The sequence below is a fragment of the Triturus cristatus genome, chromosome 2_2, assembly GCF_964204655.1.
Source record: "Triturus cristatus chromosome 2_2, aTriCri1.1, whole genome shotgun sequence".
NCBI classification, from domain to species: domain Eukaryota; kingdom Metazoa; phylum Chordata; class Amphibia; order Caudata; family Salamandridae; genus Triturus; species Triturus cristatus.
The window spans coordinates 1,153,705,069-1,153,731,160 of NC_140582.1; the positions used below are offsets into that span (position 1 = coordinate 1,153,705,069).

Genomic DNA, 26,092 nt, shown 5'->3' on the forward strand with positions numbered 1-26,092 from the left:
GGCACTTTCTGCTTGCGCCGTTCTGTGTCTGCAGCAATGTGGCTACTAGAAGGGATCGCCTACATCTCTGGCTATCAAAAACTGTGAGGGCCTGGGCTTTATGTCCAATCCTAGCCAAAGATTCTCCACCAGGCGCCAGAGCCTGTAAGTTAAAAAGTCTCTCAATGACTGCAGCACTTACTGTGCCAACACGAGTAACAAAGCAAGGCTCCAAGCCTGCCACTGCTGGCTGACTGAGCAGTTTTCGAACAAGTAACTAGAATTTGCCATTCAACTTTGCCCTTTTAATTGATGACCAAGTACCGATATTTTAATATATCGGTCACCCCTAAGGTACGCCAATCTAGCCCTAAGCAGGGTGCTGTATATTTAAAAAACAAAACAAAACAGGACTTGTGGTTTATGGGTCCTAACAGTAAAATCCTCAAAATGTTGTTTTGCTACAGAGAGGCTAGTAGCCCCACTGGGGGAGTGTATGGTTGCACGCTGACCACTCCGCTTTGCTCACTTCTGAATGGGGCTACTAAAGTTGGTACTTTCAGATATTAAAAGAATTGTTACTTCAAACCCAACTTGATGCCCAAGTCGAATTTAATGTAACTTTTATGTTAAAGGCAAATTTAGAAAGTTGCCACTATGTTGCCAGAGGCTTGCAGTGACTGCTTCCGGATGCTGGCCATGAGACAGCCTTCTAGGGTGGGGTGTGAACAACTCCCAGGAAGGAACACACAGGGCCCATCATTATAAAAGGTGTTATCTCTCCCTGACAAGCAGAACAAACAGGATGTGAGCCCAAATGACCATCTTTAAATGGGAAGCTGCCTTTGGAGGGCAAATTGTGGACACACACGAAAGGGGCTGCTATTTTGTTCTAATAGGCAGGTTGGCATCTGGGTCGGAGTGCGGTAAACAGTTGCCAAATCAGTTTTCCAGTGGGCATGCAGCCCTCAGGATGGTGCACTTCTAAGGTGGGCTACCAAGCCCCACACACAAGAGAAGGGTTCTACTATCTTGGGAGTGGGAAGAATTTTGCCATCTGGGATAGCCAGATGCCACACACTGCAGAAAGTAGTCATCAGGTGGGTGAGAGGGTGGTGGCTAGTCGCTCATTGTCTAGTAGTCACTGCATCCCCAGAGAGCAAGTTGTGGTCATAAAAGTGGCACCCAGACCTCCAGTCATGTCTGCACTGGTGAGAGGACCACCACGCTGTTCCCTGGACCCATTAAAGGGAGACAGGGCTGCACCTGCTGATCCTTGGGCTATCAAATGGAGGACTGTGCCTGTGGTGCGCTGTTTGAGATAACGTTTTCCCGAGCTACAGACAGAAGCGACCCTAAGGGTCAGTTGGCTGACTTCTGCTCCAGCTACAGTGCCACAAAAGCAGAAGAGGTCTGACTTGGTGAGTTGGTAGCCACAATTGTTTTACGGCTGCTGACTTCCGAAGTGTCCCCACCCTCGTTCCCCGTGTCTGCTGGACCCCGGAGAGTCATCGGAGTGGAATTTGGCCACCTAGGATGGACACTAGTCTCATTTACAGGGAACTGCTGGTCTCACTGTAGCTAGAGAGCAGAAGACCAGTGGCAACTTGTTTCCGCCTGGACTGGAGTTGGACTTCGAGGGACATTGACCCCCGTGGCCAAAATCGTCCCACCGTGTTCGTGAACCGACGTCACCCAAAGCAGGCCGGGGAAACTGAACACAACTTTTCAAAATATCCGCTAACCACAATAGTTGCCAATGCTTGTTTGTGATTTTAATAAAAAGCATTGCTGGATTTGTTCATTTTGGTGTGGGAAAAAAATACAAATAAAGGCTATTTGTATTAATTGGTGTTTGGATTTCCTTTGTGTCGTGTTTCTTATTCAACTGTTTTGGTACTTCAAAATGTTTTACACTCATTCCTTTGACAAAGCCTGACTTCTCGAAGCCACATCTACCCAGGGTTGAGCTATGGTTTCACAAACGTTCCTGACTGGACCACACCATATAATAGATCACTTTCCTCACAGGTGGGAGGTGTATTTTTGCAGCTTTATTTACTTATAGTTCCTAGATGGCTTAAAGAGATCTATGAGCAGTAAATTAAAACACAATAACTGCTGGTAGCAAATTGTGTTTGGCAGGCCCTCTAAAAGATTTTTTTTTTTTTAAAGTTTTTGTTTTTAAAGACCATGATGGATTAGAAGAAACAAAGCAGTGAGGGAAGTCTACTCAATAGGGGGTGGGGAAAAACTGGCGAAGAATTTGAGAAATAGCAATACAGACAGTTTATGTAAGCTGCTGATATGTTTTTCGGAATGGTGGATAACCAATAAATGGTGTGTATGTAATTTTGCTGTAACACTGTAATAAAAAGAAGTTGGAAAAAAAAGTGGTATGAGATGATGAAAGAAGGGGTGGAGTAGGGGAAGAGTCTTGAAAAGGTTATTTTGGGGATCATAGTAGTGGTATGAGATTTGGGATGAATTAAAGGGTGGCGGTAATGGCTATATTGATAGAGGTATATGGTGAAAAACGGGGTAATGCACTGGATATGCTGAATAAGAAGAAAAGTAATAAGTAGAAGTAATGACTATAGATTCAAACATACACCTGCTCATACACATGATGCTTGACTTGCCTATTAGTTCACTAAAAGCATTGTCATCTGGGCAGGAGCAAAAATATTTCCCAGTTCCTGTTCAAAAACTCACCTTTCATAAATGTATTACTAAAGCATGACGTGTTAGTGCACTGTAATTTGCAGACAGCACTTTTCCATTGAAATGGCCTCACAACTTTCCCACTAACATGTAGTTTTACTGATAATGGCGCATAATCAATGTTTGGAAATTGGGTTTCAGCAAAAATGTTTAAAATTTGCACATCAAGTGTACTGTTTTGTTTTTGATCCTATTAAAAAAAAAAAATCTTTTTTCCACCACAGAATTGTCTCTGTAACTAATGAAATAGATTTGAAATGTTTGAACAGTTCACTTACTAGCTACTAAAGTGTTGTGTTAGAAAAAAAAGCGTGAAATCTTGCAGCCTTTCCTTTCACAGGCTTTGCACAGCATGATTGTCACACAGTTCACTTTTCAAAATCCTCCATCTTCAGTCACAGAAAGAAAAGTAAATATAGGAAGACACACTGACCTTTAACCTCTGTCTTTGAAAGCTGGGCAAATGAGACAAGATAACAAGATTTAAATGCATATTTATTGCTCATTCCCTTTTGAGCAAGCAGAACATCTGTTGTCTGCTCGCCATAACCGAGGGGTAATCCCTAAAGATGGCTCGTTATGATTAGTGGAAAGGCCTAATACTGAGGCCCACCCAGATGGCCAGAATGCATTGGTTCCATGTTAAATTATTTATTTCTTTAATTGTACACTAGGGATACTGTGTTTATAAAAGTTAAAGGCGGAAGACTTGGCCCTCATGTGCCCTTTTTGGTTTGCACATGTGATCCACTCATAGTGGCTGAGTCCTTTTATACCATTGCTGGAGTGAATACACCCTGCTGTGCCCTAGATCTATTTGTGGCTTGAAGACCATCTCTTATTTCTATCGTAAATAAATACGAGAGTGATGAAGCAGACTTTTGTAAAACACAAACTGTTTACCAGAAGATTACAAAGGTATAGCCTATCCTTTGTGTTGTTTGACAATGTCCGTTGAGAGTATATATATATATATATATATATATATATATCTATTTTTAATTTTCCAAAACCTTTATTCAGCATGAACACACAATACACAGCCCCATGCCTACAACCACCGAGTGGCCGGCAGCGTGGTATGAAGATAAATTCAGTGTTGCACACAGCTGCCTGCCTACAACCCGCCAGGGGCCGGCCGCGGCTCAATAATCACCGATGAGCAGAAGGATAGTCCAATGGGCCATATCATTTCTAGTGTTTCGTGACGTGCACTTAGCAATTGTTCCGTATTAACATGTACGAGTTGTACCGAGGTGAATACCATCATGTGCACTGGCACCCCCATCCATATCCCAAATTGTGTAGTATATCAGAAGCACAGTGTGGAACCAATCGATGTGAGGGAGAGACCCCAATCCCGCCTCCCGGCGACAACATCCCCACACCTGCCCTCTCAATCAGGTTGCCCCAGTGAAAATAGGGTTGTAGAATCTGAGGAAAGAGGGACAGGGAAGGCCCGTCATAACTGCGGATGCGACAACAGATACGCCTTAAGAGGACCCCAGATACCAACCGGCCTGGATGCGGCAGGTAGGAGTTCTGCATATCTGAGCAACGTGTCTTGACACTGTACCATGTCTCTGATCCAATCCTTGAATTTAGGAGCCCTGCCCCTCCCCCACCTACAAGCTATTAGTCTCTTCGCCATGAGAAAAGCGACCGTGGCAAATCTGCGCACCGGTTTCTTAATGGTCTTCGTGTAGCCCAGAAGTGCCTGCGTTGGAGAGGGCGACAATGGGACGTCTATCATCTCTGAAATGCCAGAATATACCTGCCGCCAATAGTCGGTTATTTCCCGGCATCCCCAGGCCATGTGTAGAAAGTCCGCCGCACGACAACGCCAACAGAGATCGTCCCCTCGGAGGCCCACCCTATACATGTGAGCTGGAGTACAGTAGAGCCTATGTAGGAATTTATAATGAATGACCCTGAATCTACTGCTGGAGGAGATCTGTTCGGTTTGCAAACAGCAATAGCTCCAGAGTTCATCGTCCATGGGCAGCCCCAATTCCGCCTCCCATTTGGCGCGTGCTTTGCAAGGGACTGGGTCCGGTGCAGTACGTAGTGAGTGATATAGGGTAGACACCGCATGTGCCGGAGTAGCAGCCTTGAGTAACTGATGTAAGGGTTCTAAAGTGGGTGGTTTGTCAGGGTACTCCTCCGTCAATGCCCTAACACCACTACGAAGTTGAATGTAAAGAAATGTGTCCATGGGAGTAGGTGTGAGGTCGGCTAACGTGTGTCTGCGAGCGGAAGCGCCCGTCCTGATAGAGATCTCCCCATGTCTTAATGTTGAGTTTGGCCATAAAATTCTTAAACAACTGTTCCTGTAGAAGGGGTAGTAGGGGGTGGTATGCCAGGGGAAGCAGTGGAGAATACAGCAGTGTCGTGTGGGTTTTTTTTTTCGCGATATACCGCCATGCTAGAATGGAGCTAGAAATCGTGGTATGGTGCGCCGCCCGTGTCTCCGGTGGACTAAATATAGCCCCCTCCAATGGGATAGGATCCGCCAACCAATGTTCCACCGCTATCTGCGGTAGAAAGGGAGTGGGGTGAATCCAATGATGTACTATTATAGCGCTCAGGCCCATTACGTTCATTTCAAAGTCCGGTAAGTCAAAGCCACCCTGCGCGAAAGGACGGGTCAATATTTCCCAACTCCGACGTGGCCTCCTCCCTCCCCAGACCAGTCGAATAAGCTCAGACCGTAGAAGTTGAAAGAAGGACTTGCCTGGATAATACGGGATATTTAGGAAGAGATAGAGGAGCTTAGGAAGACCCACCATCTTAATGAGAGATGCGCGGCCCGCGAAAGAGAGAGGCAGCGTGATCCATCTGGTCACGCAGGTTTGAATATGATCAAATGTGCGGCCATAGTTCATCCGCATCAATTCCTCCCGCTCACGAGATAGAAGTATGCCCAGATAGCGAACCTCATCCTCATCCCACCCTAGAGGGTAGTCCAGGGGGAACGGCTGAGCAGCCGCAGTGAGCGGAAAGATAGTGGATTTTCCCCAGTTAATATGAATACCAGACATGCCTGCAAAGCGAATGAACTCCCTGAGGATGGGGTTGAGATTAGTAGCGGGGTCACGAATATAGAGCGTGATGTCATCCGCGTACAGGGAAATGAGTACCTCCCGCTGAAGGCAGCGCAGGGCCTTGTCCCGGTGGTGCTGTCGGAGTCGGGCGGCCAGCGGTTCCATCGCTATGGCGAACAGCAACGGAGATAGGGGGCATCCCTGACGAGTTCCCCTCGACACTGCAAAGTCCTCCGACAGCCGACCGTTCAACCCCACCCTAGCAACCGGCCGACGATATAGGAGACAGATCCACTGCGTGAATCCTAGTGGCATTCCCATGTTCCGCAAAATACAGTGGAGATAGTCTCACTCTAAGGAATCAAAGGCTTTGGTGGCGTCCAGAAAGACCGCCACCAACGGCAAGTCAGGGTCCACATTATGCAGGATGGAAAAGAGTGTCCGAAGATTATGGGAGGTAGCCCTGCCAGGGACGAAACCCGCCTGATCCGACAGCACCAAGCCCCCTAATATCAACTGCAACCGATTGGCCAACACCTTTGGTCAAAATTTTGGCATCACAGTTAAGTAATGAGAGAGGACGGTAAGAGTCGCAATGTTGAGGTGGTTTCCCAGGCTTTAGTAGGGAGGTAATTAGTGCCTCCCGCATGGAAGGGGGGAGCATGCCAGACTCATGAGCCTCCATGAAAACCTCTCGGAGTACCGGTGCAAGAATATCCACATAGGCCTGTAGAAGTCCATAGGTAGACCGTCCAGGCCTGGGGCCTTCCCGGGTGCCATCTGATTGATTGCGTCTCTAATTTCATCCAGGCCTATAGGTTCCGCCAAAAACTCCCTTTGGTGGTCTGAAAGCCAGCTCAGGGTAAGCTCCCTCAGGTATTCGTCTATGTTTAGTTCACCCACTCTTGTAGTTGAGTAGAGTGTAGAATAGTGTGTAGTGAAGGCAGCCAAGAGCGAGTGTGTGTCGCGTATAGGAATCTCACCATCCCCCACCAATTCCAACACGAAATTGGATCCGCGTGGCGGGCGAACCACCCCCGCCAGAAACCTACCGGGTCGCTCTCCCTCCCCGTATGCCCGAGCCCTGAAGTGTTTGCCCCGGAAGTTGACCTCTCGTTCAGCGGTGGAAGTGTTTTCGGACAGCGCCTCGCGGTACTGTGCCTGTGCATCGGAGTTGATGGCATAGTCTGGTCTAGTTTCTAGTGTGTTCTCCAATTTATGTAGTGTAGCGCGCAAGGCACTCAGCACTCCTGAGCTTTTAGAGATACAGAGCCCACGTACTGTGACTTTTAGCGCCTCCCACAGGGTGGCCACCTGGTCCACCGATCCTTTGTTACGGGAGAGGAAATCTTCAAGTTCTTGACAGAGTTCGGTACGAAAAAGTTCGTCGAGTAAAACGTTGGGCTGAAGTCGCCATGTCGGGGGCCTACCCATTATGTCCGGTAAGCGGAACTTGGCCAGCACCGGGGAATGGTCAGAGAATGTGCGGCCCACATGTTGCACCGCAACCAGGGAGGGGGCCAGTGCCCTATTCACCAGAATGTAGTCCAGTCTGGCCCACGTGGCATGAGCAGTATTCCAGTCGGTGCCTTCCGTTAAAGTCGGGTGTAAGTGACGCCAGGTATCCACGACGTCCCGAGTGTCGCAAATGTCCTTCAGGTATTTGTGAGTGTTAGTGTAGTGGTGTGCGGAGGGGTTGGATCTGTCAAGAGCGGGGTCCAGCACAGCGTTAAAGTCTCCTCCCCAAATGAGATGTGTCGAGCCTACGTCCCTGATCTTATTCCAAAGAGCAATGAAGATGCTCGGGTCATCGCAATTAGGGACATAGGAGCAGGCCAGGGTGATGGTCTCGACACCTATCCTGCCCCAAGCTATAAAATACCGGCCCTCTCGGTCCGCGACGGAGCCTAGGGGAGTATAGGGAACACCTCTTTTTATTAGAATAGCAGTGCCTCTCGCATAAGACGAGTATGGCGCTAGAGTCGAGTGCGCTGCCCATCTGGCAGTAAAGGCACTTCTGCGGTTGGGGTCCATATGGGTCTCCTGCAAGAATACAATCTGGACATTTAGTCTATCCAATGCATCCAAGATTTGCCTCCGCTTTCTCGGGTCCCCCAGTCCTCTGACATTCCAGGTAATAGCGGAGAGCAGTCCCCCACCCGGATCAAGGTGTGTGGCGTGGTTCAGGATTGCAGATAGGGGAATCATAGGTCAAGGAGCCCATCAAACATTGTCTCCACAAGTGCAAGTGTCTATCAGAGGTGGCAGCATGTGCAACATCACTATGTATTTCGCAAGTGTCCATACCGAATTCGAACAAAACCAAAACAACCCCGTGAGAACCAACCCGCCCAACCACTCCGACATCCCAAACATGTCGGGCATCTCCCCCACCCCACAAAAACCCACAATGTCCTGTCATTACTGTGCCAGGGAACACCCAATTGGGGGACACCAGGGGTCCAGACCCGCCATCCAACTCCCCCGATATTGCACCCGCTATCCCCTGGGACCAGTAGCCAGCGGAAGGCGCGGGAGGGGGAGGTAGGTGCCAGGGCGAAGTCAAAGTTAAACAACATCAAGGAACCTCTAAGAGCAACAGAGCCCAACTAGTGGTGGCTCATTAATATAGGGCTGAAGCACAGAGCTAAGTACTTAATGAGCACTAGAGCCTCGCAGAAGGCGGGAACAAGGCAAGGCTACACCAGAAGATTGTCAAAGGAGATAGGAACAGCCACTGGAAAGTTCCCAATCAGTCAGGGGCAGAAGTGGGCGAATGGGAGCCCGCCCTCTCCATCAGGGGTCGGGCTGCCTCAGGAGATCTTTTATGGTCCTTCAGAAATAGTTTAACCTGGGAGGGATCCTGAAAGATGTGAGGCTTGCCATGGTGAACCACCCGCAAACGAGCCGGGTACAACATGGAGTATGGAATCCCATTTTGAATTAGTCGCTTCTTGACCTGTCCAAATTTACGGCGCGCATCTTGCACCGACTGCGTAAAATCTGGAAAGAAGGAGAGCGTGGTGTTTTCAAAGTGGACAGGCTGTTTCTCCCGGGCGAGGCGGAGCAGGGTATCACGATCTCTATAATTCAGGAAGCGGATGACGACAGGCCTCGGGGGCGCCCCAGGCACCGGGCGAGGGCCCAGGGTGCGATGCGCCCGCTCCACCACCAACTGCGGACAGAAGGCATCCGCGCCAAAGAGGTCAGACAGGAGTTTTTCAATAAAGAGTTCCATCTTGCCCACAGAAGTAGTCTCCGCCAGCCCAAGAAGGCGCACGTTATTGCGACGTGATCGCGCTTCTAAGTCTTCGTTCTTGTCGGCGATCACCTTCAGCAATCTCTCCATCTGCGAAACCCTGGACGCGGTAGCCGTCGCCCCATCTTCTAGTCCAGAAATCCGCTGCTCGGCCTCTTTAACTCGCTCCTCTTGTTGGTCCAGTCTATGCACTACGGAGTCCAGGCGGCGAGACATGCCGTCTATCTTAGTCAATTGAAGTGAGGCTAGTCTGCATATTAAGTAGGAGCGCCTTCCAGTCCACCTCTTCGGCGTCCCCTACATCAGAATCGCCGTCTCCCGGCGGCGGGGCATGGAGTTTTTTCTTTTTTTGGGATTCGAAGGGGAGCCGGGATTGCTTAGTGTCCGTCTTCCCCATTATGGCGTAGAAATATCAGACCACCACGTAGGCACACCAGCACGGAGCAGTCCCACCGAGATAGCCAAAGCCCGGTTGTGTGTTGCAATATGGAACTGTTCTGCGGATCCACTCCCACGGGAGTTTCACTTAGTGTCAGCAAAGCAAGTGGCCCACCGACAATCAGTAAGGGGGGATTCGCCCCCAACAAAGCGCCCCAAGCAATGTCCTCCGCCAGGGAAGGAGGTCGACCCACGGCAGCAGCACCCTCAATGTGCACCCCACAGGGCTAGCAGGAGCCCAGCTTCAATGGTTGGTCCAGCCCAGGTGGCGGCTCCGTCCCGATCAATCCCGTGCCTCCCAATCCTCCGGGTATGCAGGGGTAGTGATGGCAGCGTGTGGGGGGCAGCTACGTCGCCCTCCTCGGGCCCCCAACACTCCTCAGGTCACCCAGCGATGGCAGCGGCGCCCACCCTCCGCGAGGTCGTCTCTCCCGGTAGCTCCCCGCCGGGGCCGAGACGATGCGGGGTAAATGGTGGGCAGATCCCTGCTGTGAGTCCGGGGGGGAGGGGCCAGCATCCAAGAATCCTCACCCCTCGCCTCTTCTAGAGCCGCCCAGGACGGGACAAGCTCTCCCCACTCCGGCCTCCGAGGCCGAAATCAAACACACGGCGGCAGTCCCGCAGCCCAGAGCTTTCAGCGCCGCCTCAGCCCGCCTCCACCTTACCGGTGTTCCGGATGGTTAGCGATGGTCAGAGGAGGTCTCCGCATGAGTGTCGGGCGCCGTCCGTCTCCCCCGACAACGACCGCGGCCTGCAGCGCACGTTGAATCCACGTCGTTGCGTGCATACGCACGCCGGCCTCTGCGCTCCAAGCGGGCTCCAGCCGCGGCCGCAGGAAAAATCAGCAATGATTTCTACCAGACCATCGGACAAAAAGGCTCAAGATTTGCCACAGGTGCTCTCTGGCTGTAGCCCAACGATCGGTACTGGTTAAATATGTGGTTCCATGATGCAGGATGAGCTGATAAGGCAGCGAAGCGCCCGGCTGGCAAGAGCCTCACAGATGTGCGGCCATGTCGGTCTGGCGCCCTCTAGCGCCCTCTAGCGCCCTCGAGAGTCTATATTTCTTCTTCTACAGAGATAGTGTCTTAAGAAGTTTGACCAAAATTTAAAACTGTGAAATCCTAATTGAAAATACCTGTTCCCCGACATGCCTTTTCTATTGTATTTCATCTTCTTTGTTTGACCGGTTAGTGTGCATTTTAGTGTTACTGTTTGGTGAATTATTCATTCAGGATTTTTTACCCTGCTTTTTAAATTGTTTTTATTTACTTTTTATGCTTTCTGTAGTGTTTAAGATGGATATTAAGTTGTTATTCTTGTAATGTTACCCTCTTTTAAACTGAATACTTTGTTTCATTCAGACCAAATACAGTTCTGCGGCTACGCTTCAATCATTTTGCTACAGAGTGTAGTTGGGACCACTTGTATGTTTACGATGGCGACTCAATATATGCCCCTTTATTGGCAGCTTTCAGGTAAGACTCCATTTGTTTGTGTTTTAATTTCATTCCTGTGACTAGTTTTGAATAAACTATTTAGCATTTTAACTGAGTTCTAGGTGTAATCTTGCTTAGGAAATCTGAGTTTGAACTTCATCAGTTTCTAGTATTGGGGGTTTCTGCCATTGTACTTGCTGTGTGTTTTAGGCTTCAGACTTTCTGGGATTTTCTGGTTATTAAGTTTCTTCGGTTTTCTTGGTAAGAGGGTTGCTGTGGTGGTCTGGGTAATAGGGTAGCTAGTATTTTTTGATATTGCAAGTGCGGTCTGTTACACATGTGGCAAGGGAAATCTGAAGGTGCCATTATCTGAATAGTTTAAAGTTAATATAGAGGGTGGTGGATAATTTATTGTGGAGCTTGCCTGTCATTTGGGGGAATGATTTGTGTCAGAAAATGGCATAACCACTTTTGAGCATTAATTTACAATATAACATTTGGCAAACTTTGTCTTTTTAAAATGTGAAAAACTACTGCTTAAACGGTGTTGCCCTGTATCAAATCATAATTTTTTTTCAAGTATTAAATGTATCTTGAGGCATACTTGGTTCCTATCCATTTAGACCTTTTTTAATATAAAATGAAAACAAACAATATTTAATAGAAAATAAAAATATCTATAGGACTTGCTTGGATACAAGGTAGATATTGACAGTCCATTTGTAAATTGATTGTGGTGTGTTTGTTTGCTGTCTGATGCAAATTGTAGTTGGTAAATAATATGCCTTTTATCTTTTTGTGCCTGTAAGATATAAGAGAGGAAAATGTATCTAAAAGTAGAAAGGTAGAATAGAGTCAATTATGACCGGGCTTGGGTGAATTGAATAAAGTGCAGACCATGGTAGTTGTATAAACAGTATGATATTTAGATACATTCTAAGATTAAGTACTACTTAGAGATGCTGCTTCTTGGCTAGGTAAGTGCTTTAGAAATACTATATACGTATATGCCTGTGGGTTTCTGTTCAGCTAATAGGTCTCTCGAATGTTTAGTTTGTTGAAAAATTCTGCCTTTAGACCTCTGGTAGCATCATTGGACCTTGCACTATTGTGCTGGCATATCATTGTCGGGGAAAGTTGGCTGCAAAATATAAATTAATTATGTGGAAAGTTTGTAATAAGGTGACAGTCTCGTAAGAGGAGAGATCTGGTGCCTTAATGTGGTTTGAACCAGTCTGTATTCATCTAATTCCTCTCATTAAATGTGTGGCAGGTAGCCATGTTTTTTTTTAGATAAAGCTATGCTGTCTGCACTTCTGATTTAGGATGGACATTTCCATTATGTGTGGTATGAAATGTTATTGAAAGTTTTCCAGTTGCTAGTGCCTAAAGTAAGTCCCGTTACTTGGAAATCTATAGGTTTTAGTTCAAGGTATGTGTTAAATCCTAGTAAGAAAACAAGTGAGTACATACTCCTCCTTAATTAATGTTGGAATTCTTTTGATTTAACAACCACATAATTCCAATTTGATATTTGTCTTTGTATTTATTATTTTGGATTTCTTGTATTTTTATCTTATGCTTTTAATCTTCATCCTTATTTCATGATACATAGGTTGTCATGGTTTTCCAAAGTATTACAGAAAGTTGTTGCAGCAGCCAACGCGTGTTTCGCCCTTTGACTGTCAGTTTGACCAGGGCTTTCTCAAGGCTTATAAGGTCTGAGTAGGAGGAGTTTTGTCTTGTGGCATAATATTTGGCAACATATTTTACATCGAACGAAACAAGCATACACAGATATATTTTACAGTCTACAAGCTGCAGGTCCTGGGAAAAAATCCCTTGTTCGGTTGCGGAGAAAGTGTGTTAAATTCTAAACTCTTGGGTTAATTGTTATGTAGTTTGTGATTTGGAAAATATTGAAAATAATTTCTTGGATGCTATTCCAAACTCTAGTAGAGGGCTTCAGAAAAGCAGGTGATTAAAGTCTCCTTTAGAGTTACAGTTACAAAAACTGCAGTTGTCTCTTACAGTCTCTGTTGTTTGTGGTGTCCATATTGCTCTATGGAGCAGCATGAATTTGTATTGTGCTAAAGTGGGTAGAATGTAGTTATTGACCGGGATCTCCAATACTTGCACTATAATGATTGGATAATTCTGTGGTAGTTGTCAATCCTATTTGAATAAGGTCAGTAGTTAGGATGTTTTTGGGCTTATTTGTTAGTAGATTTTAGATAACATATGTTCGGTTTTCTATAGTTTGGCAATTACGGTTGGTAATGAGGGGTTTTAATGTACTTTAAGGGTTTTACAATGTCGCAATTTCAATTTGAGAAACACGGACAGTCCTTTGCTTTCTAGGTTGTAGAGATGTTGCTGTTTCCCAAAAGATCTAGGTTCATTTCTGGAACCTAATCCGTGACCAGAAAAGTGCCACACTTCATCCTTTCCTTCCAACGTACTGGAAAATGTTAGATTTTAATTTTTTTTTTTTTTAACCATATTAAGACCAAATTCGAATGTGACATTTTAATTTAAAGTTTGCCATCTTCCAGAAATAAAGCCACGTTAGTTTTTTGTTGTAGACTAACTTTGTGCACGGTCACGGTTGATATTACTGGGATGTCTGCTGTTAGAAATTTCTCTTCTTCAAATCATGTAGAGAGCGACAAGGAATTATCATGGAGCCGGAGGGATCTTTGTCGAAACATGAAATCTGTATAACAGGAATGAAAATCTGCCAAGTCAATGTCTCCTTAGTGTCCAGTGAGTCTTCATGTTTGTAGAGTAATACTTTTTTTTTTTTTTTTTGCCTTTCCAAGTGAACATATAAATAAGTTTTACATATTTCCTGTAGAATTCTTTGGTTCTCCTGACTGTATCATATTGAATAAGTTATTTATTGGGGGTTACCATCATCTCAATGATGTCGATTGTCCCTCTCTAGTTGAATTTTGAGGACCAACCATCCAAGTCTGTTTTCTGTTTGTTTTGTTTATTTCTTACTGATTCTGTGAGGTTGTTGCGTTTGTATTCTGTTCCAAGGTATTTAGGTAGCCTGGTTGGCTCCTGTCGCCTAACACATCTTGGGCAGAAGACATTTAGTGGTCTCATTTCAGATATATCTTGAATGTATATCATGAGACTTTTGTGAATGTATGGGTAGTATTAATCAAGGCTGCGGTAGATATGTTTTTTTAAGTTAATATGTCTTCTGAAGCGCTCGATAAGCAGAGGGTGTCTCGGCGCTGTCTTTGATAAAGGAGAGAGATTGGATGAATGGGTATTAGCTAGCAAATGCCGAAGACCCAAGTCTTCAGATGTTTCCTAAAACTCGACACATTGCATTTTTAATATGTAGTGGGAACACGTTCCATGCTTTTGACATGCCTAGAAAGAAGCTTCTGCCGCCGCAGGTTTATAGTTTTAATCTAGGTACAACAATATGTTTAGCAGAGGCAGAACGTGGAGCTCTGCCTGCGATGTACCAGTTAAAACTTTGTTAAAGATTAGTGGAACCTAGTCCATAGAGTGCCTTGTAGGCAATGCAGTGTGCTTTAAAAATGCATCTCTTTCTAATAGTGAGCCAGTGCAAGTATTTAATGACTGTGGTTACAGAGTGATGTTTGGATATCTTTAGCAGGAGTATTGCCGTATTTTGTAGTACCTGTACCCTGTTAAGGATGTGTTGATGTGTTGATGTGCTGTGAGTTGTAAACCGTTGCAATAATCCAACTTAGTATAACTAGTGGTGCAATAAGAGTGTTTTGGAAGTATAAAGGAATAAATGGGAGGATTTTTTTTTAGCATTCTCAAAGTGAGGAATACCGAAGATAAGGCACTGACATGATTTGGGAAAGTTAGTTTATTGTCAATCAAAACTCCCAGATTTTGGGCCTTGGTGACTGGGGCAGGCAAAGAACCCTTCTCTGCTGGCCAGCAAGATGGGGTCCAGAATGAAGTTTGTGCTCCAAAGAGTATCGCTTCTGTTTTACCTGCATTTAATTTCAGACAGTTCCTTCTCATCCATAAGCTGACTGCCTGCATACAGTCTCAGAATCTGGTGCTTAAACATGTGTCCTCCTTGGCTAGCAAGGCGACGATTCGAATGTCGTCTGCGTAAGAAGTAAAGGAAAAGCCAAATCTTTTGTTTATATTAGCCAGAGGTGTGATCTGAATAATGAATAGAAAGGCACTGAGCGATGATCCCTGGGGGAACACCGCATGGAAAGAAGAAAGAATAAGATACAAACTTATCAAATCTGACCGACTGTTCTCTGTCAGAAAGAAAGGATTTAAGTAGAAGCTATCTTTGGTGGGCATGGTTCGTGTGTGGAACCTGACAATGTTGTTCTCAGTAAATTAGTTACCTGTTCTAGGGTAGGTGGTGTCAATTTACAGAGACTTGATCATTTCTTATATATGATGGTGGGGTCTTTGATACTTTATGATTTGTGAGTAGAGGAAGAGAATAGGTTGTAAACTGCTTCAACCTTTTCTAAAAAAGTCCAGTAAGCTGTTGCAGAAGGATTGGCTACTAGAGTTGGTCATTTTGTATACACCAGTAGTCAGTTTAGCCACTGCCTGAAGAAGTATTTTGAGGAATTATTTGCTGCTTCTATCTTTCTGATGAAATAAGATGTATTGTGTTTGAGAATAAGAGACTTGTACGCAGCTAAGCAGAGCTTGCAACTAGTATTCTCATCCTCGTAATTCTGTCCCAATATTTTCTGCCTGCAGCAATTTTGTTTTAGTGCTCTTTGCTCTGCTGTGAACCAAGGGGCTAAGAGTGCCTTTCGTTTTGACTTTCCTTAATTTAGGTGGTGCTTATAGTTGGGCTGCTTTATCAACCCATGCTATATATTGGGAGGCCGCTATATTAATACTGGTGGAAATAGTGGAAAGCAAGTTCATACTTTTTTTAGCTAGAAGATCTGGTTGTGTAATATGCCATGCGCATGAGATATAAGTGCTGGGCTTGGTTAAATGCCTATTGTTTGGGGGTGGAAGGGTTCTATTGGCATTTTCTCTGAATATTCGAGTATTGTCACCATAGAGATAGGTTTTACAGGTTAGGTTTTTGAATGCTATGCCTTCAATATGAGGATTCACTCCTATTGCTTCTAACAGTAGGTTAGTTTCTAGGAGTACTAAAGCTGTTGCAAGGGGACAGCCTTGTCTTATTCTTTATTTGTTCAGAATAAGCGATCTAGAAATTGCTCCTCCCGTTCTTGCTATAGTTGATGGGTTTGAGTTGGAGACCATAGCCATTTTGATGAAAGTATTCTCTAGGGCAATTGTTTGAGGATTTCGTGAAGGAAGGGCCAAGCTACTTTGTCAAAAGACTTTTCTGCCTCTAAGACTATGTATACGTTTGGTATATTTTTACTTTTATTAGAATGTAGCTGAACTGTCATGTACTATCTGTTAACATAAAGCCTTTTTTAGATGGATTGATCAATTGGGTAGGAGTTGGTTCAGTCAATTTGCTAGCATTTTGACACTTGATTTTGCAGTTATTTATAGGCCTATAGTTTTTGATGAGTGAATTCTGATATATGATATGATGGACAATATATAATATGCACAGCTATTCCAAGGAGTGTCTCGGCGCAGACGTAGAGTGGTCAGCAGAGAAGGAATTAGACTTGCACAAAGAACCAGGTGTTCAGTTTCTTCCTGAACACCATTGGATTACTTATGGAGCTTCGCTCCAACGGAAGCTGATTCCATGCCAATACGCCCAAGAATGTTAATGATCTACCCCCTGATCTTTGATGCTGAAACTTTGGGATCACTTCCAGGAATGTGTTGGTAGATCATACATTTCTAGTAGGGTTGTAGCTAAATCTAGCTCTAAGGTAATGGGAGATTGTCTGATACAAGGCATCATGTACCAATGTCGGAGCCTTAAATTTGACCCTCTCCCTGATGGGCAACCAGTGGAGTCCCTGCAAATGTGAGCTATGTGCTGTCTTCTCTGCACATTTAGCAAGAGGCGAGCTGCCGTGTTCTGGATCACTTGCAATTTTTTCATTAAGAACTCCAGTATGCCCAGATATAGTGCATTGGATCTGATCTATTCTAGATGCAACAGATGCCTGGATGACCGTTTTCCTTGCTGAGAAGGATAGCAAGGGCAGGCATTTCTTGAGGGACCTCATAATTCTGAAACATATACCTACTAACCTTTTGACTTGAGGACAGAAAGATAGTCTATTGTCAAAGGTTATTCCCAGGTTTTTTTACAGAGTCCTTCTGGGGACCTGGAGGGGAGGCATCGTCTGGCCAAATAGTTTGCCAGAAGTTTGGTAGGAATGTCCCAAAGAAGAGGATTTCTGTCTTTTCCTCATTGCATTTAAGTTGAGCTTTGGCTAGCCAGTAGAAGACTGCGGTTAGGCAGCTTAAATGTATCTGAATAGATCTAAGAGGGTTGTTTTTTCCGGAGGGTTCTGTATAGGTATCAACACTTGAAGATGGTTCCAAATAGCACAATCTGTATTTCTCTGTGATTGATGTCATTAGTTTTGGAGCTTGCTTGAACTTTAGATAGTTGTCTAGCATCTTCCGTGCTTGATAGGATTCATAGAGTTGTTAGGACCTGTGGTGGTGATCGTTTGTCTTTTTTTTTTAACTTCTAAGCCTGTTATGTTCCTAAGGATGTTATTGTTTTCATGAGTGAATTTCTATCTGCTCTAGCAGGCTAAGGCCTTTGTAGTGTCTGAAGTTATGATTAAGGAGATTAATTTCTTTTTGAATATCCTCTAATTATTTTATTACTTTATTTTACTTGACTCTTATACATATCTTCCTTCTGATTTTAACCCTAAAGGCGTAGGAGTATATTTTTGGGTGAGGATCCAATTAGGAGTTATTGAAGTAATTTCTAATTGCTTTCTTTATTATTTTGATGATTTCTGTTTTATTTTGAATGTCTTTGTTCTCCAACATCCTACATTGGATTTGGCATCTTCATTGCAATGCCTGTATGATCTGAGATAAGGATGGGTTCAATATATGTATTCTCATCGAGATGCAGGTAAGTATTGGTGAGTAAAGGCTTGAGCACAAAGGAAGATAATGATAGCCCTGAGGCTCTGCACTGCACGGGGACAACTATTAAAATATGTCCAACTTGAAGCATCATCCAGCTGCTCTCCTGTCTCACAGGTATGCAGACAATGTCATTTTTTTATTTATAAAGATGATTCCATAATAAGGTCTACTAGCCGTTCACATCAATGTGGCCTATTTCTAGCTAGCATCCAGCTACATCTAAAATGGCTGTCTACTTGCCAATAAAATGGACAGAGCTCGCTCAATATATCCAGGAGCTGTCCCTCTTTGCAGTCAGCCTTCTTCCTGTACACTGGCTTTTTTTTTTTGTTTGTACGAGTAATCCCAACCACACACAAGCCATGCCTATTGTTGAAATGGTGACCACCCCGATTTTAGTATTTATGAAACTGCCACCAATCCAACTCCTTTTCCACTAGTTCTAATAGTCTCTAATTATTCAGGAGTCAACCACTTTTCTGTATAGCAGTTTTTTATCTACGGTGATTTCGGGTTGTAAGCCAAGTTTGACTTCAAAATGGTGCCCACACCTTTTCTAATACGTAACACTCCTACAGACTACAAGAAATTAGGAAACCTGTATGAAACTTCATGGAGTCTGTATGGAACAATGCTCCTCCACTTAAAGAGTTTCCGCGAATTTTTTTTAGGCACCCAAATGCTTAAATTTAACACAAAATTCCTCCCTTCCTGTACCACGGATTGTGTACAGTTCCTTCGCCTGTATGGACATGTTACAATGTACTTTATTTGTTGCATCATTTGTATTGACAAGGGGGCTGTTGTACTTCCCCATATGCATATATCATTGAAAACTAATAAAAACATATTTGTAAAAAATATTTTTGCTCAAAATGGCGACTGGTTCCCTAGCAAAAGGAAAGAATGAAAGTTGAGCCCCTTAACCCAGATTCTACCATATAAAAATCAAGGTGAATATCCACCACACATTAGGAACTTTGCTTTAAAAACTTTCAGATCTGCACAAGCTAGTGCAAAATACTAAGACTAACACTGACCTACTATAATTAGCAAGCATTGGCAAAACCTGTAGGTTTCGCCTATGCAAAAGCGATTGGCTTTGCCAATGGTTTTAGCCATGTTGTACTACAGTGTGGGTGCTGTTCAGCATGGCTAAAAATTAATGGTATAAAGGAAGGTGAAGCAGAGCCTCATAGAGTGGAATGGCGAAGAGTGCCATAGAGTGTCTGTATTGGAGTGGCATAGAGTGGAGTCGCATAGAGTGGACTGGTGTAGGATGTATTGGCATAGAGTTTCAGAGTATAGTCTCATAGAGTTGGAGTGTTATAGAATTCAGCGGTGTACAATGCAACATCGTAGAATGCAGAGGCGTAGATTAGTGTGTTGTATAGTAGAGTGCAGTGGTGCAGAGTATAGTGGCATCGAGTGCAGTTGCGTCGAGTGGAGCGCTGCGGAGTGCAGTTGCATCGAGTAGAGCGCTGCGGAGTGCAGTTGCATCGAGTAGAGCGCTGCGGAGTGCAGTTGCGTCGAGTGGAGCGCAGCGGAGTGCAGTTGCGTCAAGTAGAGTGCTGCGGAGTGCAGTTGCGTCGAGTGTAGCGCTGCGGGGTGGAGGGCAGCATGGGGTGCTGCAGAGCAGGGTGGGGTGGAGTGCTGCGAAGCGGGATGGGGTGGAGTGCTGGGAAGCGGGGTGGAGTGGGGTGGGGTGGGGTGGTGTGGAGTGCTGCAGAGCTGGGTGAGTGGAGTGCTGCAGAATGGTGTGGAGTGCTGCAGAATGGTGTGGAGTGCTGCAGAATGGTGTGGAGTGCTGCAGAATGGTGTGGAGTGCTGCAGAATGGTGTGGAGTGCTGCAGAATGGTGTGGAGTGCTGCAGATTGCAGTGGCGTTGAGTACAGTGGTGTAGAGTGTTGCAGTGTATCGTGGCATAGAATTCAGCCGTGAATAATGCAGTTGCGCAGAGGTGCATTGTAGAGCGCAGTGGCATAGTCTATTGTTTCAGAGTGAAGTGGAGTGGTGCACGGTAGATTGTCATAAAGTACTGGAGTGTAGAGTTGTGTGCTACACAGTAGAGTGGCGTAGAGTGAATTGGCATAGAATAGTTGCATGAAGTGGCACATATTAGAGTGGTGTAGATTATAGTATGCATGGTGTGGTAGCATACTGCCATTACAGACAACACATTTTCAATAGAAATTACCATTACATTTGCACAAACATACAATTTTTCTAATACATGTATACAGTACACAAATGATAATGTGTGGCAATGGCACCACCTAATGTACAGATTTGTTTTGATAATAAGATATTTGCTTCCAACACACTTCAGAATTAACAATAAATGTGCATTATTTGTGCTTTCCGAATTCTGATATATTATGTAATATTTTCCCAGTTCATTTAAATGTGTGCTTAAAAAAAAAAAACTTTTCTACCACCAGTATTCAGCATGATTGTTACATAAATCCTCTCACTTTGAAGTTGGTGAAAGAAAAATAAACACCAAGCTCCCCTTGGACGCAGAGCCTGAGATTTTGCCCTTGTCTGTGAATACACAGCAAATGTGACCAGATAAGAAAAAGGTTTACAGGCCTGTTTACACAAAGGAGCACTTGTGGAAGAATAATGGGAGAGCTAGTGTGAAACACTACTAACCACAAAACCAATGGTAAGCAACAGGTGCAATACATTCCCAAGGAAGTTTTCTGAACGTCTGCTGCACAGTCTGGAAGCCTTCAGCCCAAAAATTGCTGTTCTCCGCTAATGTAGTACAAATTACAAACCATCATAGTAATTGGAAAGAGCAACCTCCGAGACACCAAGGAAAAACCTGAAAAAAGATACTGAATCCCAAACCACAATCCACAACTTTTAGAGCGGAATCGGAATATGCGACTTTCAGTCTTCGACATAACATGCAAAAATTCTTCTGTATCTCCTGGCAAACAGAAAATCGTGCTAACTCCTACACTGAATTAATAGATATGTGGTTTTCTAAAGTCCTGGATCCCCTTTTCAAACCCAGTTTTGATGGATACAGAGTGTATCGTGTCCCCACTAAAAAAAAGTTACACCTGAAATACGGAGACCGATTACATGTAATCATGTGTGATACCAACACACTGAATTCATTCAATACATGAGAAAAAGCAAACAAATTTGGAGATGATACTCTTAACTTTGGCCACAAGTAACCGTAAGAGCTCCAAAGCGGCCTTAAACAAACCTTACAAGTCAATTGACCTTTCTTTTTTAGGAGGATTTTCCTTTACTGGGAATTTTATAGTAGAAAAGGGAATATATGACTTTAAAGGTTTTTTGGTACCCTGCTTCACTTGAACATAATGGTGATACAGTTTAAGCATGGGATCCCCTGATCTGATATACTTTCATTCTTAATTGGCCAAATTAATTGGGTTTTTGATGATCCCTGATTTTATTTTCCATTAGATTTGATGTTGCGATTTGTTTAATTAAAAGTACAGTTGCATGGTGTAGCTGAAAAGGGAGCAGAACTTGCCATTAGGGCCAGTTGCCACAAGCCACAAAAATCTAGCATATCTCTATAGTTTGGCTGTGGATGGTGCACTGGCTTTTAAAGCTTTTGAATTCCCACACCAGGCAAAATGGTCTGGATCTTAAGACATAATCCGCTTTTGTCAGAATGAACCTATGGACAAAAGTATGACCCAGTGTACCAAATGAGCACAGACGTTTGGCGTGGGCTTCCGAAAAAGGTAACGTTAATCATTTGTTTGGGAGACCACAACAACATTGTACTCCGCAGAGATTTTGGAGATCTCCACTACTAGGAGCAAGATCATACTGTTATTCAAATAATCTATCCTTGATTGTATCGCCGGCACTTTGATTAGTTAGATTCTACCTTCAGATACCCACAATTTGGGTTAAGGGGCAGTGTCCTGCTCACCAGTTGGCACCTTTCCTCAAATGCCACTAATTCAACGGGTGATCAGCAAATGCATACCATCCTACAGGCATTGTTTATGACATCCCCTTAGTAGGTCAGGAAGATATGCTTTGCACACCTAATAAAATTACAGTAAGCTGCAATCACATCACTGTCTCCCGATGTGACCAAACCTCAAGCTGCTGAACTTGGCAGTGTGCTCTTAAAGTCCCGGTTTCTATTTATGGAGGCATAGGAGAGTTAGAAGACCAACTGAATATTGCTTCTGTCTGTGGTTGATGCTTAAAGATCCGTAGTCGATACATATTTTTTAATCCCACCACTACAGTTGTGGGTGGTACACAATATATAAATCTAGATTTCTATCAAGCTGCTAACGCTTTTCTTACTTTAATGCAAATAACAGCCATATCTAAACGTTATAGGTAGCTGTGAGATGTCCTGCTCCTACGCACACCCTTTTTGTGTATTTTCTGTTTTTGCTTCTGTCCTCCTTTCTTAACACTATTGCTTCATCAGACATGAGCTTGTACCATTGAAAGGGTTATTGCCACTTCACCTGTCTCCAACTTCATCCAACATATTTTCCCCATCAGCCATTGCTTTGTAATTGGGATGCTGAAATAGTGATTCTTGTACTTGTACAAGACTTCACTGCACCATTCGTTTTTTAACTCTATTCCTTAGTACCCTGTAAGATACTAACACACTTTGGCCAGACCTTTCAGCCCACCTGATGTCTGGAGATGGTTATTCAAAATGAGCCATAGTTTCAGAACCTTTGCTGAAGCTAAGCGTAACCCGCTAAGGTAGGTTTGCAAGTACACAAGACAGGATAGATGCTAGTGCAAGGTGCAGAAGAGGGGCAAGGAAGCTGGTGTTAAGGACTACTCTGGCATATAGTTGGGGCTTGTAGTGTCCTGAGAATTCCCAGTTACTTATGAAATGCCTAATACAAGATTAGGACAAGAGTCCTCTGATGACTGTTGGCACCAAGCTTCCAGGGGCCTGAGCAAAATGCAGAACTGTTTGCAATGAAAGTATGCAGTTTTAATGTCACTCTTAAAGATCAAGTAAAACAAGGGGTAAGCAATTCCCTTCACCCCCATTCATCACTTCAGACTTGAGACCATGTAGAAACGGTCCTAGGTTCTTGATCCATCGCAGGAAACTCATTTGGAATAATACATTTTTCTCTAAAAGCATTCGTAACCATGATGGCCAGAAAATTCTATTGTGATAAAAACTGCAACCTCTGTCAAAAGAAGCCCAAACTACTTGTCACTATGAATAAGCCATGTACTTTGACCTATAGCTGCCCATCTGCCTAGAACATAGAAATCTGCACAGACTCTAAATAGACCGCTCTGGTATTAGTGTGAAGAGGCTCTAAATGCAGTGCTTGTCAACATCTTTGATAAATTATTATTTCCAGGCACCATCTTATTCAGTAGTATAAAATAGGAATAAACAGAAAGAGGTCATTCACGTTGTGTCCAACTTATGGCACTCTAATGATATGTAGGTTTTAAAATCTACAAGTTTCCTCCTATTTTAATAAACTCCAGGGTAGTCTTGAAATTTAATTTCCATTTTCCTTTTCAGGTCGTAGAGCAGTGAAACTTTAACTTTCTACAGGTTGCAAACCAATGACCTAAAAAGTTGTTGTGCAGGCTAGCTAGTCGGGCTGCAAGGTAGCTCATTTCATTTAAAGCTGATGTCATCAAATGTGTCCGTGTTGATCCTGAAGTTATCAATATGGACGGCTAGATGCTCTGCAAAGATTGTATAGAATCTGTATCCTAATGGAGGATGCTTGCAACCAATTAAAACTGCATATATTAAAAGGTTGTGATTTCCCCCCCCCCCCCCTTCCTTGGCAAAAGGAAGCTGAATGTTATTGTATCAATCATCTAGCAAAGATTGGCCTTCCATCATTTTCTTTCTCATCAATTCATCAGAGGTTACTGAAATCATTCACATAGTTAAATTGGAAGTTGTTAATAAAAAGCTTTCTTTAGCCACAATACAAACTCCATTTTGTACATTTAATGTGTTTAATTACAAAGGTTTATTCTAAGAAAACGGACCATGCGAAAAGAGGAAGACCGTTCAGTAGCAATGTAAATCTGTCATTAGCGAACAAGGCGGTGCAAGCAAGCTCTGAGAATAGGTGCAGCAGAAGAGCTGTGGGTTGAGAAGGTGATGGCAATGAGGGCTGGATTCATGTTTAATGAATGGGTGGAGCATTCCATGCTCTCTCACTCCTCAGATGTAGTGTAGAAGGGGTGTAGGGTCGTGGCTGGGCTCAGTCTGCAGTCCCTCGCCCCCTGTGATAACGATTTGCCAGGCTTGTAACGAGGGCCTGTGTGTTATGGGAGAGCCGTCACTTGCTTCTGTCTGAAATCCTATCCATAAAAGCAACACATCAACAATTAAATGCTTGAGACCCCAAGGAGTTTTAGGAAAGGTCAGATCACAAATTGATTTTAGATTCCTGGTTTGGTGAACTTCAGACCAACTAGGTATCACTTCTGTGATATACCTGCCCTATTTCTTTGCTGTATTCTGACCCCAGAATCATAGAATTTGTAGAGATTTCATATAAGAAGTGAGCATCAAAGCATTTTTAAAATAGTAACACATCCGTATCTACTTTGTATTTGCATCTAATTATCTGCAAGACCTTTACATGTTGGCTAGATCTGCTTTTTTAGGTCTCGCCTGGCGAAAGCAGCGCATGCAGTGCTCTAGCCAGGAGAGCACCTTTTGTAATCAATTCCGCGAGGGCTCTCATGCACGCGTCTGCAATGGACAAAGATGGCTGCTCTCGCCATTTGTCCATTGCAAACAGCATGCGTGTGTCCCTGGGACTGTGGACAGTCCCACGCCATTTTGTTGCCATAGCAACAAAATGCCTCTCCGCTTGTTTTTTTTTTTTTTGTCAGTCCCCCCGGGGCACAAGCAAGAATCCACTTCTGTCTTTGTGCTGAGATTAGCTGTCCTCACAGAAGTGGATGCCTGCTTGTGCCCCGGGGGGAACTGCAGGGCAGCCGTTAGCATTTTCAATGCAATAGGTCTTGCATTTATGCGAGTTTGAGCTATTGACATTGCAAATGACTGACTTTTATTTATGTTTCAAAAACGAAAACAAGAATAAAAGCCATTGCCGTTTGCAATGTCAATAGCTAAAACTCGCGTAAATGCGAGACCTATTGCATTGCAAATGCTTGTTTTAACTGCATGTGCCAGCGGTTAAAGCATGATTAAACTGAAGTATTCTCACAACTTGCGTCAGTTTAGGACATTTTATATGCATGACATAAGTAGTTTACAGAGCGAATAGCTCTGTCCTTATGACCATGCCAGAATAGACCTATAGTCTTTGCCAATGTTACTCTGCATTGGCAAAAAGAACGTGTTTTCAGGAAAAATAAGCAGCTCTATAATCCATACTTGCACATGTATGCTTGTGGCTGAGCATTGCTACTCATGCATGTGTCGCGATGCATGCATTCTCGTCATGACATGTGAACATTTTGTTTTTAGTTGATTTTACTGCTCATTTATTGCGAAGTAATCGTTTAATGCCTTCTAGATCTGATGTACCACCTCGGGCGATGGAGCATCATTTCTCTAAGGCTCCAAGGCGGGGCGAGTACTGGGAAGGGTAAGAGTCATCATCATCACTGCAAAGTGGTCCGATAGTGTGCGTGACAGTATGTCTGCTTGTTGAGTATGCATAAGTCTTGTGGAAATGAGAATAGAAAGTGCATTCACGACCCGTAGGATAGAGTTCTCCAGACATCTATTAACCCAGTTTCCTTTAGTGTCTGTAATCCCTCCTCTGAGAGGGCTCCTGATTGTCCCTGTCTTTGGGCTGATCTATCGAACGCTTTGTCAAGAGCCGGGGTTAGGTCGCCCCACTTCCCCAGCAGCAGCTGCAGCATCCAGTCAGGTGATCTAGAAATTTGTCACTGCCCTATGCAGGAACCTCTCCTGACCCTCATTTGGGGCGTAAACCGAGCCTATGGTAAGAGTGTGGGAGTCTAAGGGGGAAGAGTAGGTCAGTAGTCTGCCCTTAAGTTCTGCACCTTTTGGATCGATCTTTCCTCTGAATGTGGAGGAGATCAGGATGGCAAATGCTGCAGTTTTGTTGGATTGGAAGGAAATCAGCTGATGGGGGGAATGCTTTGGAACGAAGCCTATGAGTATCTCCTGG

At 44.2% G+C, this 26,092-nt stretch overlaps 1 protein-coding gene across 3 annotated transcripts in view; it reads left to right on the forward strand.

The window, feature by feature from the left end:
- The window catches only part of ATRN (attractin), a 900,609-nt gene that overhangs the window by 72,670 nt on the left and 801,847 nt on the right, over window positions 1-26,092 (forward strand). For all 3 annotated transcript variants that reach the window (XM_085642692.1, XM_085642691.1, XM_085642693.1), the window contains exon 3: window positions 10,809-10,922. In XM_085642692.1, the coding sequence (XP_085498818.1) occupies window positions 10,809-10,922 (114 nt within the window). The remainder of the gene's footprint in view (window positions 1-10,808; window positions 10,923-26,092) is intronic.